This window comes from Prunus mume, linkage group LG2 (assembly GCF_029339155.1).
Source record: "Prunus mume cultivar Tortuosa linkage group LG2, ASM2933915v1, whole genome shotgun sequence".
NCBI lineage: Eukaryota > Viridiplantae > Streptophyta > Magnoliopsida > Rosales > Rosaceae > Prunus > Prunus mume.
In genome coordinates, this window is record NC_142699.1 from 9,458,785 (window position 1) to 9,479,791 (window position 21,007).

At 37.3% G+C, this 21,007-nt stretch overlaps 4 protein-coding genes and 1 pseudogene across 4 annotated transcripts; 4 read left to right on the plus strand and 1 right to left on the minus strand.

Moving 5' to 3' along the window:
• Positions 1-5: 5 nt before the first annotated feature.
• Positions 6-1,847, minus strand: LOC103319986 (Plastid-lipid associated protein PAP / fibrillin family protein). The gene is made up of 4 exons (XM_008221582.3): positions 1,563-1,847; positions 1,177-1,300; positions 636-815; positions 6-309 (listed from the first exon to the last, which is right to left on the minus strand). Exons 1-4 carry the CDS (start codon positions 1,800-1,802, stop codon positions 110-112), a joined length of 744 nt encoding a protein of 247 aa, XP_008219804.1. The 5' UTR covers positions 1,803-1,847; the 3' UTR covers positions 6-109.
• Positions 1,848-4,007: 2,160 nt separating this feature from the next.
• Positions 4,008-7,947, plus strand: LOC103319985 (selenium binding protein). The gene is made up of 4 exons (XM_008221580.3): positions 4,008-4,783; positions 6,160-6,256; positions 6,868-6,927; positions 7,555-7,947. The coding sequence occupies exons 1-4, from the start codon at positions 4,311-4,313 to the stop codon at positions 7,633-7,635; spliced, it is 711 nt and encodes a 236-aa protein (XP_008219802.2). The 5' UTR covers positions 4,008-4,310; the 3' UTR covers positions 7,636-7,947.
• Positions 7,948-9,914: 1,967 nt separating this feature from the next.
• Positions 9,915-11,601, plus strand: LOC103319984 (fasciclin-like arabinogalactan protein 14). The gene is made up of 2 exons (XM_008221579.3): positions 9,915-10,053; positions 10,566-11,601. The coding sequence occupies exon 2, from the start codon at positions 10,599-10,601 to the stop codon at positions 11,412-11,414; it is 816 nt and encodes a 271-aa protein (XP_008219801.2). The 5' UTR covers positions 9,915-10,053; positions 10,566-10,598; the 3' UTR covers positions 11,415-11,601.
• A 2,016-nt stretch (positions 11,602-13,617) lies between these two features.
• On the plus strand, positions 13,618-14,755 carry LOC103319983 (fasciclin-like arabinogalactan protein 14 pseudogene; annotated as a pseudogene).
• Positions 14,756-20,032: 5,277 nt separating this feature from the next.
• On the plus strand, positions 20,033-20,724 carry LOC103319981 (flowering-promoting factor 1). The gene has a single exon (XM_008221577.2). The coding sequence runs from the start codon at positions 20,158-20,160 to the stop codon at positions 20,473-20,475; it is 318 nt and encodes a 105-aa protein (XP_008219799.1). The 5' UTR covers positions 20,033-20,157; the 3' UTR covers positions 20,476-20,724.
• The last annotated feature ends 283 nt before the right edge of the window (positions 20,725-21,007 follow it).

A 21,007-nucleotide genomic window follows, 5' to 3' on the forward strand; every position in this document is an offset into this window, starting at 1 on the left:
CAAAGTAGCTTCAAATGTACAATAATAGCATTGAGATATCACACATCTGTTTGCATCATTAAGCGTTACATTTTTCATGGAAAACGGTTCTTGTCTCACAATAACCATTTCAAGTGGAATTACCACGTCTTTGGAAAACAAAAAGTGAACCTTTAGAGCCCTTCCCCAACCTGACCTTATCATCTATGTATGTGATCTGGAGTTTAACCTCGCTTTCACCGCCGTATCGGAACTCCAATGCACCAACCTTCAGTTCTGGTGGCTCGAATATAACTTGGATCCATTTATTGTCTAAAGCCTTCAACTTTCCTGCTCGTGCGTGCAGAGATGAGAAGTTGAGAACACTCAATCAAGTAGAAAAGGGAACAAGCTTATGAAAACATTAGCATATGAAACTTGATAATGTGATTTTTTGTTGTTGTCAAAGGTAGGTATGTGAGGTAAAGAATAACAGAAGCTTACAACAACAGATTAGATTTCATGCAATGTTCAATAAAAGGAGTTTTGTTCCCAACCCAACCATCACTAATCAGACCAGAAAATGAGAATGGTGTTTAAAGTTCAAACTAGAAAGCAAAGCGTATAATCAGGAAAAAAATTCAAACATCGGTATTATCTTAGCCTCAGCAGCCTACCTGTTAAAGAGACTTCTCCATCCAAGAACCCCAAAGCAGAGAAGGAGACTTTGTTTTTGACAATGTCAGGAGCTTCAATAACTTGAATCATCTCCTTCGTTTTAAAAACAAGGCGGCCTAACGTACTTCTGTAGCCACCCCCGGGTGATGTCGGCACTGAACAGTACACCACATCCCAATCTGTGAAAGCACTACATTAAATCATCATATGACCAACAACAACAAAGAAATGCATACCATGTAATAGTAATGAGTAGATTATCATATATGTTACACAGAGCCAAACAGTTGCTCATGCTAATTTTCAAAAACAAATGCCAAGGCAGTTGTGGTAATTGTCATTGTTGTTTTCAACACCTGGATAAAGTTGAAAATCATATGTCATATGGATGCTTGTTCTTCAACTTTTAACTTCTTTGAACTTTGAAGTCAAGACTAATTTTGAACTAGAGTTTTGAGTTTTGGCCACAATGCTTCAGCCCAAAAGTTAGGCTGTAATATGCATCTCCAGAAACAAAGTCCACACCTTAATGGGATTTACCTCCGAAAATAAGAGGGCATTTCACTGGTTCACTAACGCAAAAGCTCTGCAATTTCTCGGCCACTTCAGCTACCTCTTCTTGTTCTTCCTTTTTCAGCAAAACTCCTCTATCAGAATGTGTCACCTGATTCAGATCATAAGTCATATTTCATGAGTCAAATATAAAATAAATAAAAAACTTGGCATAAACCACAAATCAAACTGCACGTACAATACTTGATACAGTACTAAATCCATTAACATAAGCCTATTAATTTTCCAACAAGGCAACAGTGAAACTAATATGGGTAAAAAATCACATTTTCTCAGCTACCAAACAACAAATCACGTTTTGTGCAGAATTGAAAAACCAAAAAACTAAAACATGGGATTGATAAAAGCCATACCTTGGAAAGAATAGACGCAGAGAGCTCTTCGGGACCGGTCAGCGCTTGGGGGTTGGAGACTGAAACAGAGGCCAATATCCTCAACGTTTTGTGCCGACGACAATGAGTGTAAGGTAAAATGGCAAAAGCCAAATTTGTGTGTTTTGAGCAAAAGTTGAGGAATTTAGGTTTCGAGGGCTCAGGGCCTCCTCTGAATGTGGAAGGTGACAAAGCTAACGAAGAGGTTAATGCAGCAGCCATGGAGGAAAGGCGGGGCTTCGACCAGATTGTGAAAATCTGCTAAGCGATTGCAGTTATCTGATTACAGGTGAAGTGGTGCCACGTAGGCAATGCAAATCAAAGGCGGGACCGCTTTGGTTTAGGCTATTGGTGTAGATGACGCCACGTATGAAAACTTTATTTCTTTGCCTTATCTAATTGGTCAGCGTTCCGAGCATTTTTTGTTTGTTTTTTCGGTCGAAGCGTTCCGAGCTTTTACCTTATGTTTTGTACGATTTTTCTTAGAACGCTGTTTGGCTCTGTTTGCCTCCTCTTCCTAGTTACAACTTACATACTACTATAAAAACTTTCTTGTAACGAAAATAACATTATTTTTACTATTTTTGCCAATATAATGTAATGATACAGAAAAGTTATCCTCATATCATTCTTATTGAAAAAAGTGTTATTCGTTGCATGAAAATCTCTCTCTACATACTAAGCTCTCAAGCACATCAAATTACTAAATATTGATTCTTCTTACTTTTTTCTGTTTTTAAGCCATAAATATAATTACAACAAGGATGCCTACAATCCTACTACCATACAACTCATACTTCAAACCATTTACTTCAGCTTCTATAACTAACTTAAAACCTAAAGAAAATGAACTTACAACCTTAGCATACCTCCTATAGTCTCAAATAACAAAACCAACATAAACTCTAAGAGCATTTTCACTAGGAGGCCCTAGCTTGGGCAAGAGGCTCCCTAGGCCAAGAAATGCAACTCCAACTGTACAAAACAGCCCAAGCAAGACGTGAGCTCCACCAAGCCTTGGCAGGCTCAAAGGCAAGAATAGTCCGAGTTGTTGCTTGAGGGATGTGATGTCAATGATGACGTTAGTAACGAATTTTTATAACAAAAGTATAAAAAAAAATTCAGAATTTTTTATTTATTTATAAATACATAGCCATATTCTTCACTTCATACACACAAAACTCTATACAAATTCATCTCTTTATATCTCATATGAATAGTGATTGCCATGACAATATATGGAAAACCAACAAAAAATTAATAAGGCAAGTACTATTTATGTGAATAGTAACTATCATTGTCTTCTGCCATGACAAATGGGTGAAAATGCTCTAAAATTCCATTTAATTGCCTATTGTTGAGTTTTTATTTTTATGAGTTGAACCAGCTGAATATCCCAAAATGTTCACATTATTTACTGATACTGATAGCATGTTTTCTATTTATTACTTATGTGTTTTTAATTATTGAATATTGAATGATAAATGCATTCATTTTCAAGTGTTTCATTTTTTACGTCCAAATACCAAGAGTGTTAAGCTCACTTCAGTAATTACAAGTGCTCAACAACTAAGCTTATCTTATGAATATTGGTTGCAATTTTTTAAATATGTATTTTCCTTTTCTTGTTGAGCCAATCAAGCAAAAGAACTCACAAAATGTGCTTTATTAATCAATGTTTATAGTTATTTGAAATCATATTATTAGGTTTAACACAAAAAGGTTATATGAAAGACACCAAATTTGTATACTAAATTCAGATTTTAAATAGTACGTGAACATACATATCAATACCTTATTTGTGTTACCTTTGATAGTATATATAGTATATAATGAGATATTCTCCAATAAGTATTAATTTAATGATTGATTATATACTTTTAATTTCGGTTGTTGAATTAAGAGATTACGAACACATTTAATGAATGTAATCTAACAACCTAAATGATAAGTATGTAACTAATTATTAATATAAAATACTTATTAGAGAATCTCCCCGTGTATGTAATAACACATAAAATAAACTCAAATTTGAATCAATCAAACACATAAAACTTGGTAAACAAAGATGATGTCACTAGTAGTACTCAAAAGCTAAATTAGGAAATGACACCAAATAAATCCTCTCAATTAATTTTAAAAAAGCATGAAATTCATCCTTTTGTCATTTAGAAAGATGAGAGAAGTTTTTTTCTTAATTACATAAGAGAATAGAGAGTTGGATTTAAGAGATAAATTTTTAAAATTATAAAAACTACTTCTTACAAAATAATTATAAAAAAAACAATAAAAAATATATTTTTTATATTTATAGATACACATCAATCTGAAAGAAATAAAAAAACTATTTTATGTCTTGATGAGCGTGTCCGCATAAGAGAGAGAAATTGTGTGGACGTGGTTCGACCCCAAAAAAGCCTTTTCATTTCCCATCGGGAGTCACGGATCACTGCTACGCCGTACTCGCTCATCCATCGACGGCCTGCAGTCATTCACTACCCTATGAGCAAATCGTAGCCGTCTGTTCAAATACGCGATCAGTGAAAGCGCGGGAAAATGAAAAATTATATGCGAGCCATCTGTCAGGTACAAAAACCACACCACCCTCAGCCGGAGCGAGGCAGTTTTCCGTTTCGTTGCCTTTGCTTGTGAGAGAAGCTAAACGCAACTCTCTCTCTCTCTCTCTCTCTGAGCTCTGATACTCTGTCAGGGTTTGTGGATTTTGTGACTATGGCGCCGAGGAAACGCAAGACTCAGAAAGAGGAGCCGGCCGAGGTGACCACGATGACGACCACGGTGGTGACTCACAGATCCACTCGGCGAGTGACTCGGAGCTTGACTCGGGGAGCTTCGAGTGCAAACCCGGTTGAATCACGTTCCGAGTTGCCGGCGCGGAAGAAGTCCAAGGGAGCTCAGAAGAAGAAGGAGCCGAAGAAAGAGAAGGGGGAAGAGGTAGAGAAAGACGAAGCGGAAGCGGAAGGGGAAGATGTGGAGGAAGAGAAGGAGAAGGCCGAAGAGAGCGAGGAGGGGGCTGAGGCTGAGGGCGAGAAAGAGGAGGTCGAAGGAGACGAAGCTGAGGAGAATGATGGTGAGGTAAAGGAGGGGGCTGAGACTGAGGGTGAGAAAGAGGAGGTCGAAGGAGACGAAGCTGAGGAGATTGATGGTGAGGAGTCGAACAAGAAGACCATCGTGATTGAGCACTGGTGAGGCAATTTATCCCTCTGTATTCGTTTTGCCCTGTTTAGTTACTGAGAAATTTTCGGAATATGCAAGAAAATTTAATTTCTTATTACGCTTCTTGTTTTATTTAATTTTTAAAAATCTATTTGCTTATTCAGTTTTTATTCATACCATGGTTTTCGCTTTGAGATTTTGCTATATTCTTTCTTTTTCAATTTATCAGAACACTAGGGTTTCTTGAGTATACTTTTATTTTTGGGGGTTTTATTATAAGTTGTAGATATTTCCTCAGAAAACTTATGACAATCAGGAAATTGGAATCGTAAGCGCTGTATTACGTAGTTGTAATGGGTATTCTATTTGTCTTGTTCTTCTGTTTGGTTACCAAGGAAAGATGAAACGAAAATTAAGTCAGTTTTGGCCTTTTATTTTCTGTTCTTTTTCTTTTGAAGAAAGGAACAATGATTTTGGCCTAATTTGGTTGTCGCTTTGTCTTTCTTTCTTTCTTTCCTCTTTACGGTGTGGCTGTGTGAGAAAGAATGGAAGAAAAGGAAAATGATATGTGAGCCTTATGGTACCTACAGAAAAATAGGAGTTAAAAAACTTGATTCATGAGCAACAATTTTTGTTTGGTATTTTTATTCATTTTCTATGTCATGGTTTCATTATTTACATAATGATTTAAGGTGTTTGGCCCCTAGATAAAAGCCAATGATTTAAGGGGTTCTGTCTGTGGTTTAAATGTAAAGCTGAGGTGTTTGGCCCCTTCTCTACTTCATGTTTAACTTGGCATTTAAGAAGCAGGAACTGGTTTTGGAATCAAGATTCTTCTTGACCATTAAACAGTGCACATTTGTTGTGTCTGTGGCAAATACTTCTTCGTTGGTCAAACTAAAATTCATTCTTTTAAGAGAGCTTTTGATTCTACCAGCTTGTGAAATAAGTAAATATAGTTATGAATCAGAACTTAGAATGTTTCTTCTTTTTTATTTTTTATTTTTTGAGTAGTTTCATTGGTGGATACAATTTTATGGACCTTTGCTTCCATCTGGGAATGAAAACTATTCATTGGTAGTCTGGGTTTGAATCGCAAAACCAACCTCTTCCAGAAACAGAGGTATGGCTGTGTATGTCATGTCGTCCCCAATCTCCACATTAGTTAGTGTCTTGTGCAGTACGCTGCCTTTTCTGTTTTAATGAGTATGAGGAATATTTTGTAGATAGTTGGTCATCAGTTTTTGTTGAGGTGTCCGTCAGGTGACTTTATGGCTCCACGAAAACAAGTATTGTACACTCCGCATAGCCCATATTGGGTTTGCTTTTGCCTTTTTCAGTTAGTATTTGGTTTTTGCTTTCATCTTATTGTTCTTTTTAACTAGTGTTTGCTTCTTTTCTGTAGCAAGCAATGCAATTCATTCAAGACAAGAGCTAATCAGGTCAAAGGTGGTTTAGAGAAAGGCGTTCCTGGTATCACAGTTCTCATAAACCCTGATAAGGTATACTTGTTGAAGGATATTAATTTTGTCCATGAATTTGAGTTCATTTAGATGAAATGATTTAAAAGAATACAATAAGACTGAATTAGTAGAAAACCCATAAAGCACTAGACATAATGTATTTGAAATAACTACATACAAGGAATAATTTGAAATCCATATGTTTCTTCTTTTTCTCTAATTCAAATATAGGTTTGCATTTTAATAGTCCAACTATAGGAGTTTCACTATATCCCTGAATGTGAAACTACTCTTCTCAAATGGACCCTAATAGAAATTGGCTTAAGTTTGATAATCTTTTACTTGAATAACCAGATAAGGGGATATGCCGAATTTGGTATTTATGCATAATTTCTTTGTAGACCTGTTATTCAACTATAGGAAAGAGGTTTTAGTTTAGAAGTTATAAGTATTCAAACTATTTGGAAGCTAATGTACAAGGCATTAGGGCACAGATTAGAATCATACAAAACCTTTTGTCACTAGGAAAATAACAAATAGACTAAAGTGTTTGGTATTTCAGTAAGTTTTCAATCAATAATTAATGGATTAAGGCATCATCAGCATAAATAATTATCTGACTTCTTCCTTTATTTTCTTTCTGGAAATAGCCAAGAAGGGGCTGCTTTGAAATACGGGAGGAAGGTGGTGAGACATTCATCAGTCTTTTGGTAATTCTTACACCGCATTATTATATTTTTACAAGTTGCATTTGTGACGACCTCAAGTTTTTTATTTACATTTTGAATGATCCTATGGGCGAGTGAATAGCTTACTCTCTTTTTTCACTGGAAAGGTAAGTTTTTGTTTAAAAGAAATGCTAAAAGAAACTGTAAGGGGGTAGGCTCGACCCTGGTTGGGCATTAAAGTCCTCAAGCTTGGGCTGACATAAATTAGTCAAGTTTTATCTTGGGTTGAATATTTCCTTTCGCATCTGAGCTTGCTTTGGCCCAAATGAGCCATACTCAAGCTGTTCCATAAAGATTTGAGCTGTTGACAAGAATATTTGCCCCACCTTTACTTGGTCAGACAAATTATACTTGCAGTTGAACCTCTTTGCTTTGATTATATTTGGTGAATCAGGCCAAGGTTATGTCAGATAAACTCTGGTCTTCTCTCTTATCTGAAAAAAGAACGCTGGGTTAGATCATTTAGTTTTATGAAGGGAGGGTGACCTTAAGATTCTGATCCATGAGACGGTTTATTATGGTGAAGAAATGATCTACACGACATGTTATCAGCCTATTAAGAAATTAATTACTTTTTCTGAGTTGTCATTTATGAGTTTTCTGTTGCAGGGCATGAAACGTCCATTTAAACCAATGAAGGATCTGAACATGGAGGAAGTCATTGGCAATATAATTGAGAAGATCAAATGAAGGAGGTGGTGCATACCATGGCAGCGGAGTTTTTGTTATTAGAACTAACCGTCTTTTTGGGGGTAGCCAAAGTTCATTGGCTGTTTTGACAGTAGGGTTTTTTACTACTGATTTGCATATGGTTGTGTTCTAACGATGACTGTAAAGTTGGGCCGATACTGATCTGGATACTTTTGAAGGGCTCAAATGATTAGCCGTTGCATACAAGTGAATGTAGGTTACTGATGATCCTACTCTTTTTGTAAGTGCTTGAAGGAAATCAGTTGAACTGCTTTAACAGCATAATATTCCAGATTCCAGATTTGATTTCCAGTTCTGCTCCACTGCATTATTCTTAAGGCTTTTTATACCCATGCAAAGGTTTTTATTTATTATTATTATTATTTTCTATCACATCCCAATTAGAGTTTATTATATGCTTGTATATCAGACAGAAATGGAAATCTTTTCTGCGTCTTCGAGTGGTTAGAAGTTTTCTTCATGACTGCCGCCATATCGTAAGTATGCCTGAGATTTGTCTGCTCATAGGTTTATAACATCAATTTCCGTTAATTATCTTTGTTTAGATTTGATAATAGATTCAAGTTGAATGATTATTTTCCTACTTTTCCCTTCTATGTATGCATTTTAAGTTTGTAAAAGAAATAAAAAAAGGAAAATAAAATTTTTGGGAAGTAGAGAGAATTGTTTGGAGCCAGAGGAAATTTTCCATCCTCTCAAAAAAATTGATAACAAATAATTTCATTAGAGGAATAATGAAAAAGAAATTTGATAAAATCATGTACTGCGTTTCTATTGTTAAAACATGTTTTTGATATCTGCCATTCACTTTGGGGGGTTTTTGGGGTAGGGATAGCAACAGGCCGGTTAGGGGTTGGGTACCGTATAACAATACAATTTCCGTCTCTGCTCCCCATACCCACTCTTTTCCCCGACTTGAATTTTCAGAGAATTCCCGTCCTTGTCCTCGTCAGGGGTTGGTATCCCAAACCTGGCCCGAATCCCCAGTTTTAAAAACAATTAAAAAAAATTATTCATATTATAACACTTAAATTTCACCTGTATAATTGAATTATAAAATTTCACTTAACTATTCAAAATAATCTCAATTTAATTCAATAGAGTTTCACCATTCTACAAAGCTTAGGATAACTTTTAATTGTTATGGCATTCATTGCAGAAGCAGATACTCATGCATAATGCATTTGATGACCAGATAACTACCATCTAACATACCAGAATGTTCATCATAGCCGAGCATGAAAACACCCAAATAATCAATTTGGGATTGTGTTGTACCATATACTAAGGAAGTATTTGGTGGAATTTTCAAGTCTGAAGAAGCCTAAAGAGGAGGTTCCTATAGTAAAATCACATAATAATAATAAACATTCCAAAGTTTCATCATCTTACAAAGGTTAGGGTAATTTTTTAATTGTTATATTATATTATATAACATATTTATTAATTAAAAACAAATACATCACTTATGCAGCCGGGTTCGGGGATGAGAATAATAATACCATCACCACCCCGTCTTCGATCAGATATTTTTAAATTGGGGATCCCCGTACCCGCCCCATTAGGATTGGGGACCCGACGGGGATTTCCGCCATCCCTAGTTTTTGGGGACATGAAGACTGGCGCCTCCAATTCTTCCCCCTTCTCCATTTTGCTCTCTATGTCTTATGCTACATGCTTTCCTTACAATGCCACAAAAGATGAGATGATGGCAACAACACCAAGGAGGACGCCGGAAGCCACCTGAGTTGGTGAACCCGAAACCGTAGGAGGGGCCTCTGGCTTTTGTTGGCTGCCATCAGTGGCTGGTGGACCACGCTTCAATATACTTGTAAAGACATCCACAGCGGCGCCAGCTACAGCGCTGCCGCCAGGCCCCGGAGCAGACTTGAACATTTGGGATAGCATTGTATCCTCCCCGCCAGTCTTGAGTGCATCTGCCTGTGGAGCTGGCCCTTTGAGTTGATCCATGATTTTGGTAATTTGGTCTTTACCTTGAGGCGCCGGAGCAGACTTGAGCATGTTGGCTAGAGCACCAGTAGCATCACTCTTTGGTGCATTTGCCAATGTCCCAGCTTGGCCGTTGATCTGATCAATGATCTTGGATTTAGTGTCCTCGTCCCCGAGGGCACCCAAATCTTTCAAATTTTGTGGGAGATTATTAGGGACGTCCAAGGCTGCTGCCGTAACCAAGTTGATGAAGACCAGAAGCACTGGAGAAGCAAGGAGGAGGAGGAGGGAAGAGACATTGAGAGAAGCCATGGTTTTTTCTCTTTTTGGTTGTGAAAATTGAGAAGGGTGTTGGTAATTTTTATAGGCAAGGCTGTTGATGAAATTTCCAAGTTTAGAAGCAGCAATTTTGGAGTTTTGATGGACATATCGACTCTGGCATGCAAGGTGATTATTAGCTTCAACACCCCATTTTTACATCATTTAACTTAATTGTCATTAACTGTCATCCTGCAAGTCTCCACTGTTTTCCTAAAACTGAATTCTAACAAATATAAAACCGTTTGTAAACCCCAAACTCATCACTAATATGTGAAGTTGTATATCACGTGGACGTATTCTAGTACCATATTATCTATGTTCGAGAGGGATTAAACAAATATTTTCCATAACCCTATATTACTATCTTTTTGTGTCAAATATACATTGGTTATTATAATCTAACAGATTTTCAGTTGTGTTTTTCTGTTCTTATTCTGAGAAAGAAAAAAAACCTGGTCAAATCTCTTGGCCTTTTTTTGTGTATGGCAGAGAGAAATTCACTCCTAACCTTCAGGCTCCAACATCCAATTTTGTTTCTCTAATTATAGCAATCAATCTCTGTATAAATCCCCCAAACCCCCCTCTGCACAAACCAGGCTTTGAAAGAAAACAATAAGCAACCATTTCTTTCAAAGCAGGAATAAATAAGGTAAAGCAAGAAGAATAAAGAGATGGAGAACAAAGCCTCTACCATCCTCTGCCTTGCCCTCCTTTTCATTGTCTTCTCCTCTTCGGCCTCGGCCTTCGACATCACAAAGCTGCTGGAGAAGCAGTCGGAGTTCAGCAACTTCAACACCTACCTCAAGGAGACCAAACTTGGCGAGCAGATTAACAGCCGCAGCACCATCACCGTCTTGGCCGTCGGCAACGGCGCCATCTCCAGCCTCGCTGGCAAATCCCAAGACGTGGTCAAGAAGATCCTGAGCGCCCACGTGATCCTGGACTATTATGATGAGCAGAAGCTGACCAAGCTGGCCAAGTCCAGCAAAGTCACCACACTCACCACCATGTTCCAGTCCTCCGGCCAAGCTCAGAACCAGCAGGGCTTTATCAACGCCGGCGTTATCAACGAAGGCGAGCTCGCTTTCGGGTCCGCCGCCAAAGGCAGCAATCTCAACTCCAAGCTTGTTAAATCCGTTGTTTCTCAGCCGTTCAATATTTCTATTCTTCAAGTCTCTGAGCTGATTGACATCGCTGACATTGCTGCCTCAAGCCCTGCTGGCTCTCCCAAGTCATCTCCTTCCCCATCCAAGGCTCCTTCTTCATCGTCCGATGACAAGGCCCCAAGCGCCTCGCCCAAGTCCCCCAAGTCGTCCAAGTCCAAGGCACCTACATCGTCCGATGAGACGACATCGTCGTCACCACCAGTGCCTGACGAGGCAGGATCAAGCACTGCCCCTGCCCCTGCCCCATCTGCTGCTTCTCAAGTTGAGATGGCCGTTGGTGCCGGTGTGATGATCGGCTTGGCCTCACTTTTGGTTGCTTAAGTTTTTTTTTTTTTTTTTTTTGGGTTTTATCAAAAGAGGAGATATGAATGTATTAGGAACAGAAAAGATCAAATCTTAAAGGGTACAATACAAACTTAATGGTTTTTGTAGGGAAATGTATGTAAAACATATACATTCTTCTGACAACCATTGTTTTGGAATCATAAGAGATTACCCTTTAAGTACATTTTCACAAGCTCTTAAATATATATGATCTATCTAATTATAATTATAATATTAACATAAACCATGTTTGGTGAACTTAATAATTATGAAATTGGACGACTAAATTCGATAGTGTCCATGTATTTACGGACAACAAGCCATCCTACGTGAATGGGTCTCTATGAGGTATACAAGTATGTTACATTTTAGTATCAAATAGTCAAATTAAGAATGACTTATACGAACCAACTAGCTCTTAGTTTAGTGGTTTCTCTTCCCAATATTAAAAGATGTCCCAAATTCGAAACCCCTAACTCCATCGATCCAAAAAAAAGACTTACAAGAAATTATGTTTAACATTCCTCAAGTATGGGACAAGGTTGTGGGAAAGACAGCCAATGAAAATAGAGAGAGAGAGAGAGAGAGAGAGAGAGAGAGAGAGAGGGAAATGGGAGATGGGAATTGACAAAATAAAATTGGTAAGGAAAAAGAGTGGGTTTGTGTTGTTGAGATTGAAAGATTACAAGTGGCTCTCATTGGGCTTCTTCAAAAAGGTAAATGGACGGTCCATGAAACTGGTTTCCTGGGCTAGTTTATTTGTGAATGTGTAACAAGGGCTTCTAAATATACACCCAAGGATTTGACCACGACACCCCATTACACTAGGCCATCTCCAATGCTAAAAGGTCGCTAAAAGGACTAAACCCAAATTTACATCATTCAAAATACAATTATTCATGTATTGTCCGGATTCAAACATTCTCCCCCAACCCTCCAAACTCAATTTTGAATCCGTAGCTTTATTAAAATTGTTTTAAAATAATTTTAACTCTAATAGTTCCACAAAAATGACTTTACACATGGGGTAGTGGGTTGTGTGAGTGGGCTCCACCAAATTTCATTCCAAGCAAAACGTGGACTGCTATTCCACCCAAAATAATTGACTGGATTGATATTTTGCATGGCCCTATACATGCGTTGGGGCTCCATCCAGATTATATTGCCAAAATTTGATATTTGGCCCTCTCCATTGGAGATGGCCTTACTCAGGTCGCTTAGCTCATAAATTTTGAAATATATCATTGCTCAACACACCTTAAAACATAACAAAAATAATATTCAATGTTTTTTTTTCCTAAAAAAAAGATGCAATTATGGGTGACCAGCTCCCTGCATATTTGATTGTAAATAATTTGAGGTTAATCTTGTTTTTCTTTATCAAAATTATTTAATAGTAATTTTAAAGAATAATATAATTTTTACTTTAATTATCTATTAAACTAGGGTGTATTTACCTAAATTTTCACTGCATCTAGAAGCCCAAAAAAAAGAAAATCTTGGCTGTAACCAAACCACCCAACAGATCAGCCATTGTAATCGGAAAAACAACTCATTTCATCTCATTTAATTACATTAATCAGATAAATATTTACAAAACGCAAACATTAGAATGATACTTGATGAATAATATGGTGAGGTGCGTTAACTAAAACCAAAAAAATCATCCAATCTATCGTTACTGTAATGAAATCTTCAATGGCAACTTTCATTAATACATTATTTAAAGTGAAAGAAACCAAAAAAATAAAAATAACACATAGATCACATCAGCAATGATTGGCCCTTTATATTTATTTATTTCTTAAGTTTGAGCGAAATAAAATTAATGAATTTTAGAGGCCAATATAGAAGATACGACTCAAATTATAATCATGAGTGTAGAGTAAATACTCTTTACCACTAGAATAACAACCCGCGAAACAAAAGATTAAGTGATTAGAATGTGTTGAGTAGAAACTTTAGTTTTCTAAATTTGGGTTAATTTGCTTTTAGGGAGAGTAATTAACGCATGGTTAGCAATTTTTAAGGAGTGCGTCGACTAGAACTAATCCCAATTGTGACTCGGACAAAGGAGAAAATCACTCCCAACCTTTTGAACCCCTAACATCCCATTTTGTGCATGCATGTCTAATTATAGCTCACAATTTGTGCCCTATTTAAATCCCACAATCTCCCTCCACACAAAAAGCAAGCTTTGACAACTCAAAGCAGCAAACAAGAAAGCAAGAAAGAAAGCAAAGCAAGAAGTGGCAGCTAACAAAGATGGAACATAGAGCCTCCTCCCTCCTCTTCTCCTTCTTCCTTGCCCTCTTCCTTGCATTCTTCTCGTCACCCTCCTCTGTCTCTGCCTTCAACATCACCAAGATCCTCGAGAAGCAATCCGACTTCTCCAACTTCAACAACCTCCTCTCCCAGACTAAGCTCGCGGACGAGATCAACAGACGCAGCACCATCACCATCCTCGCAGTGGACAATGGCGGTGCGGGAGGCCTCTCTGGGCAATCTTCCGATATGGCCAAGAAGATCCTGAGCGTCCACGTGGTGTTGGACTACTACGATCAGGACAAGCTCAAGAAGATCTTCAAATCAAACAAGTCCGCCACTCTCACAACTTTGTTCCAGTCGACGGGTCAGGCAAGGCGGGAGCAAGGCTTCATCAAGGTTTCGGTGAACAACGGACAAATTTCATTCGGGTCTGCAGCCAAGGGCGGGAATGGCAACAGTGTCAACTTTGTTAAGTCGGTTGTTTCCCAGCCCTACAACATTTCAGTGCTTCAGGTGGGGTCCATTATTAATGTTCCTGACATCGAGTCTTCCTCCTCGGGCCCTGCCAGCGCACCCAAGTCTGCCAAGGCCCCAAGCCCCTCGAAGTCGAAGAAGGACGACTCTGATGACGAAGCTCCAAGCCCGTCAGACGAGGCTCCAGCTCCGTCAAAGCACAAAGGTAAGGGCAAAGAAAATGATAAATCCTCGCCACCAGTATCTGCTGACTCACCGTCAGATAGTACAGCGCCCACGCCTTCGGCTCCTGCGCCCTCTGCAGCTTCACGTACTCGTGAGATCATGGCCGTTGGTGCCGGGGTGGTGATCATGGGGGTGGTTTCGCTTTTAGCTGCTTAATTAACTAGATCTGATGATGAAGTACTGATCACAGATTCACAGCTCATCGGAGGAAATTATGAGAATAGGTTCAAAAACTGGGGAAAAAAAAAGACCTACGTATTTTAAAATTTGTTTCTCATAAAATGTTGAGATGAAGAAGGCCCTTGTTCCTTAAATTGGTGTAAGTTGTAAACCCCTATGATGCTGATTTTATCTCATTGAATTGATTTTCATATCTTGTCGTATATATTGAGTGCATTACTCTATCATCTAATTAGTTACCAAACTCTCTCCATGCGCCAATATTAATTGCATGCATGCATGAGAGGGAGCGATAAATTTGAACTTGGATCTCTTCCATCATGTTGAGTTTCTGTACGTTTGAATTCAAACGCTAGCTAGCAGGAACGAGAAGAAAGAAGATTGCCAATTCAATCATAGAAAATTTCATCAAGGACGTACGTTTACTGTAAATTGAACAGAACTCATTTTTCCTCGTTCAAAACTAATCAAAATTAGTTAGAGGATTAGTTATATATTCGTTTGTTAAGCTTGTTTAACGTTACATTAATTGCGGTGTTCATGCACAACTATCAGTACTGTAGGTAATCAGGTTACTGAAATCAATGAAAAAAGCTAGCAATATATTTTCCCTTCTTCATGGTATGAGTTTATCGCAAAATTATTGTGGCACATTGCTTGCAACCTCTCTTCCCTTCTTCCTCTATATTCTAAAGGTCCAGAAGTGTGAGAATGTGAAGGTAAAAAGTCTCACATTAGAAAGTTGAGAAACCTAGCAAAGGGCTTATAAGGAGTTGGGCTACTCCCCCCATTGCCAATTGGTTTTGGTGTGAGAACCTCAACTTCCTTCATGGTATCAGAGCGGGTTAGCCCACGTGTGAAAGCCCAACGGCGACACGTGCGGGAGAGTGTGAGAATGTGAAGATAAAAAGTAACATATTGAAAGTTAGAAAACCTTGCAAAGGCTTATAAAGAGTTGGGTTACTGGTTGCCAATTGATTTTAGGGTGGAACCTCAACTTTCTTCAAGAAGTACTGTAATATATGTCTTTGCAATATACGATTCATTTTGTTGTCGTGTTAAGTTGAGCCACATAGCGCGAGTTTGTAATTAAACAAAGATTAAAATGAGTGGTTTGTATTTGGAATTAAGCATGGAACCCTAAGCATCCTCTGAACTTGGGTTGAGTAGGGTCTCCCATCCACTATGGACAGTTTTCGTTCATATTCATTTAATGTGTGTCGTATACGGTTTCTCACATATTATTATAAATGGAATTTTCAAAATCCTTTAAAAGAGATGTTTGAATTATAAAATCTATTACTTACAAGGATTTTATGCGCGTCTAACTAATCTTATTCTCATTGCAGTCTATTTGCTCTTTTTGATGGGAATTAGCATCTGATTTCTATAACAAGACTAGTTTTGTTTGAAGTTACCAAACTAGATTATCCTCCTAATAACTTTTCTAATATTCCTTTGAGCTAGATTATCTCTAAATGTATATTATATTACCATTTAAACTTATGCCTACCAGAAAAGCACATTAGCTCTAGGAACTTGCTTTATGGCACATAAAATACGTAATGAGTATAAATGCTGCCACTATTGTCGAATAAAATATCTTTTTTCTTTATGAAAAAAAACCCCCAGGTAGAATCCGTAAGTACTACTACTTCATTGAAATATTGTTTTATTGTGGGGTTCAAAATTCAAATCTCCCAAAGAAAGGACGAATCATAAAATTATGGTATATGGATTATAAATTATATCCAAGTACGGCAGAAATGCATCGAATTTACAGTAATTAAGTTAATGGGTTTAAGTAAAGGGTTCGTAGCTCAAGTTGTTAACATCATTTACCTTGCATTCTAGGTCTTAGGTTTGATTCTCCTTCTCCCAGTATTTTTAAAAAAAAATTAAACTAACCATGTCCAAAACGCAAGCTGTATGCTTCACCTTTATTCTATGGTAGTTTGGATAACGATGAATATAGGTCTGATGCTCATTGCCAATGTAAAATGAAAACTCTGGCTAAATCTAGAAGTTTCGGCTATCACAATCAATCCATGTTTTTCAAGTGTTAATTCTTGAAGTTCTTCATTTTATTTTATCAGAGTATATAAAAGATAGCGATTAGCTTAGCACATTCTAGTGGAGGCTACCTTTCCCTTGATTCTTCTCACTTCTAATATTAAACGATAAATATATACATATATAAAGCTAAGCATGCTTCTTAAAGTTTGTGGTGTGTAATGGAATCTACGGCTCACCCCCACCAAACTTTTGTAGACAGAGAAAAAGGGAGGGGAAAAAAAAGAATGTGGAAATTCGTATGAAAATTCGAAGAATATATAACAAAAAGAATATGAAAATCGAAAATCATGTAGAACTAGAGTTGTCCTCCAAGATCCAAACACCTCATTGATATGACATATTAAGAATGATCATTTGGCATCTTTATTTCATCATCATATTAATATGCATGTAAGGAAGGAGGGGATTCTCTTTTCTGGTCTTGAATCACTTAACTATCGAAAGAATTATCATTTCGCATCTTTATTTCATCACCATAGTGATGTGCTGCACGTAATAAGGAAGGGATTCTCTTTTCTGGTTTTGAATCACTTGACATTATATATATCCTCCTAATATAAAATCCTAAACTAATTCGGAGCGTAAAATTTCATTTAAAGTTACTTGATGTCTACATGCCTCAAGAGTCACTGAGATACAAAGCAACTTGTTCGGTACTCGGATTGGAGTTGAATCTTTTGATACAAGCGATATTTGAAAAGAGAGGATTGAAAACCTCGAGTGCAACACCTCATAATATATTATCTTCAAGTCATGCGGTAGACCCTAATGCCAGGCATGCAGTCCACTTGACATGGGAAAGAACTTTGTGGTGTAGCAATTTCTGAGCTGTGAGCCCAATTTTTCCATCCAATAAAATAAAATTAAAAACTAAAAACTATATATATATATGCAACAAAAACAGAAAGGACTAAAATTGAAGGAATTGGGTACCATTTAGGATTTTCCAAAGTGAATGGGGATAGGATTGGAGAGGTCTATATCGTTAGGACCTTGGCATGTGAAAAGAGGAACATACAGAAGCAAAGATGATATGGTGCTCGAGGGCTTGGATGCCTAAAGGCATACAAAAACCTGCATATGCAATGCTCTACATGCGCAATGGGGAGCATGGGAATCAACTTTCAAACTCAAAAGTTGAGGACCACTATTCTTTTTAACAATTGATAGTCTTGAAGTAATAATATAACAAAGAATAATATGTTTCTAATAAACTGTTATTATTTTTTATTCAACAATTGTCGGTCATGAGATTTAAACTCATGACATTTTCATGACAAAGTTGAACATATGCAAACGATTAAGGATATTGAAGTATTATTAGAGTTACTCATACATGATTGATCAAGTTTGACGGATTAATTAAACCCCTAACACGAGAAGTTTCGATTCTTCATACAACATCAACGATGATAAATGATTTATAAAAAAATAAAAAAAAAAAAAAGAGAACAGAATTTCCTTACCGACAATAAACTCAAAGATTGACTAATCGAAACAAAACTTTCCTTTTTGCAATTTGCACACAGTAAGAAACAGATCAAACAAAGTGCACCATTAATGAGATCACAAACCAACATTTGCGCTGAAATTGATATCTTGTCGCATGGTTCTTCATTTGTCATGTTAATTTCAAAATGAAGAACATCAAGTTTTTGTGGTGTCGTAGTTTTCCACAGGTCTCTTCTACGTGGCAGGTAGTTTAAACTCCAAAATATCCTAACGTAAAACCCTAATCATGGATTTGACAAGACGGCTGCTCAAAGGTCCTAGCCCTCGATCTGGCTACAGGACCATTGTAGCCCATGTGATGACATGTGGGCAACATGGCATTTTTTTTGAAGCATTATAAAATTCTGAGAGTGTGAAACTGTGGAAAGCATGAAGTTTTTGACAATGATAATTGAGACTTAGTCAAGTGGTCCTTTTGGTGACAAATTATTGTACATTAGGGCTCAATTATATGTTTGAATTGAGTGTGACATATATAATTTATTTAAGTGGTGTTGAGAAATCCCAATTGTGAAAATTATTATTTACAATAATAATTGACTGTCTTATCTTAATCACTTGAAGCATTTTGTTGGTCGAAATTTGCTGCTTTTAGATATTAAGGGGATGTCATCGATTGCACAAGGTTTTTCTTTTTAAGCAAAAATTCCACACATTTTATTGTCAGACTTACTATCCTTTTCTTTTAATTTGCTTTTTAGATCAAGCAATATCAACAACTTCCAAGTACATGTATGTAGTGATAAGTAGTGGATGAATACTTTTCTTTTTTATTTTCCTTTTTTTGATACAAAAGAGACGCAAAAGAGACGTAAGGCCTACGGATCGAATATTTAGAGTCATTTGCTAATTAACTTTGAATGTAAAAGTAAATACTTTGCTAATCAATAATTGAAAACAAATACCGAGTGTGAACGGCATCACTTTCAGAATGAAAACTTGAAAACAAGTATATATGATTTTGGAAGCCTGTGATTCATAAAATTCGAAGTCAAAATGGAAATTTAAAGATCCTTACATATTCATGTTTAACTAAACCGTATAACATATCATATATTTACTGATTGCATTATGAATTAACTCCCTTTTTTTCATAAGTCTAGACTCTAACTAATTCTTCTTTTCATAAATCTAGGCTCGAAACTCACAAACAAAATCCAAACCTGATTTGACAAGACAGCGTGGGCAAAGCTAGGCTTTTAAGGTTGCAAAAAATCACAAATAGCAAAGCAGTACGTGTCTCCAACAGAAAGAAACCCAAACATCTGCTTTCAGTAGCCAAACCCACCAACATCCCAAGATCCACACAAGAAAATAAAAATATGCCCAATCACTCCCACTCCCTTCACGTGGACATCTCGTGATCTAAGTGGGTTTCTTTCCATCATTTGACTTTCTTCTTTTTTGAATCTTTTATTAATGAATGAATAGTGGCATGCATTGCCCCAACCCTAGCAATATAAAAGATTCCCCATCAAAAAATTTAAATAAAAATAAAAAGTAAAAAATAAAAAATAAAAAATAAAAAGCACACTCGAAAAAGCTACATTTAGCTTAGCTTGCAATGTTTAAGCAACACAAAGATTCCTCCGAACCCCAACCCCACGGAATTGGATGTGTGTGTGGATGGTGCTGAATTGTGCCCTAAATCAAACCCTAGGGGCATCATCCATGCAGCACCCTTATATTTTTAATCCCATTGGGTCCCACTTAATCTAGATTCTCTTCCAAAGCCAAACATGCCCACACCTCAATCCACCATCCTTTTCAGTTTCTCCCTCCCACTCAAAGAGTATTTCCCCCTTGTTTTTATTTGCCCCTTTGACACATATAAATACCCCCTCCCACCCTTCTCTTTTGCCACAACACAACACAAAGTACAATTCAATTCATTTCCTTCTCCTCTTTCTCTCTCTCATCTCCAAACAAACATCATTTGCATCAATTTACCCTCCACCCAAAAAACCAAGCACCACTAGCTACTACCAAAGAAAGAAGAAAGACAATGTCTGGGGTTTGGGTTTTCAAGAACGGGGTGATTCGTCTGGTGGAAAATCCACAGGCTGAGACATCTTCCCGGAAGAAGGCCTTGGTGCACTTGCCAAGTGGACAGGTGGTGTCCTCCTACTCGACCCTCGAGCAAATATTGACCGGATTAGGGTGGGAGAGGTACTATGGAGGCGACCCCGACCTCTTCCAATTCCACAAGCGATCTTCCATTGACCTAATCTCTCTTCCCAGAGACTTCTCCAAGTTCAACTCCGTTTACATGTACGATATTGTCATTAAAAACCCCAACATCTTCCATGTCCGAGACATGTAGCTGTATGCGAGTGACACATGATCAGTTGGTATCCTACAGTTGTGTGAGTCTCATTTGATACGTTTAATTTCCTTCTTTATGTCATCCTTAGTTGGTTCAGTGTTTGATATGTTTTGGGTTTAATTTTATTTGCTTGTAATAAAGAGTACGTCTACATGTTGTTTGTGTTATTTGGGGATATTGGATTGCTTTGTAAAATATTGGCTTTGTGATGATCTAATAAGAACAGTTCTTGTGATTTGAAGCAAATGGGTCGACTATATATATTTTTTTACATTTTGTGCCATGTGTATTATTTGGAGAGCATCGATTAGATAGGTGCGTTGCTACTGAGAAAGAGACAGTGGCAGTTTGGTAATTACAATCACTAAGCACAGCTCACGGCTATATATACCAACGACATGCCCATGATTTGATTGTTACTGCTATGATTCTCTGAAAAAGAAGGAAGAGTTACATAAATAAAGCCTGACTAATTAATTAAGTTAAACACAAAATTAAACCAGAGCTATTTAATAACTATACTCTAAAA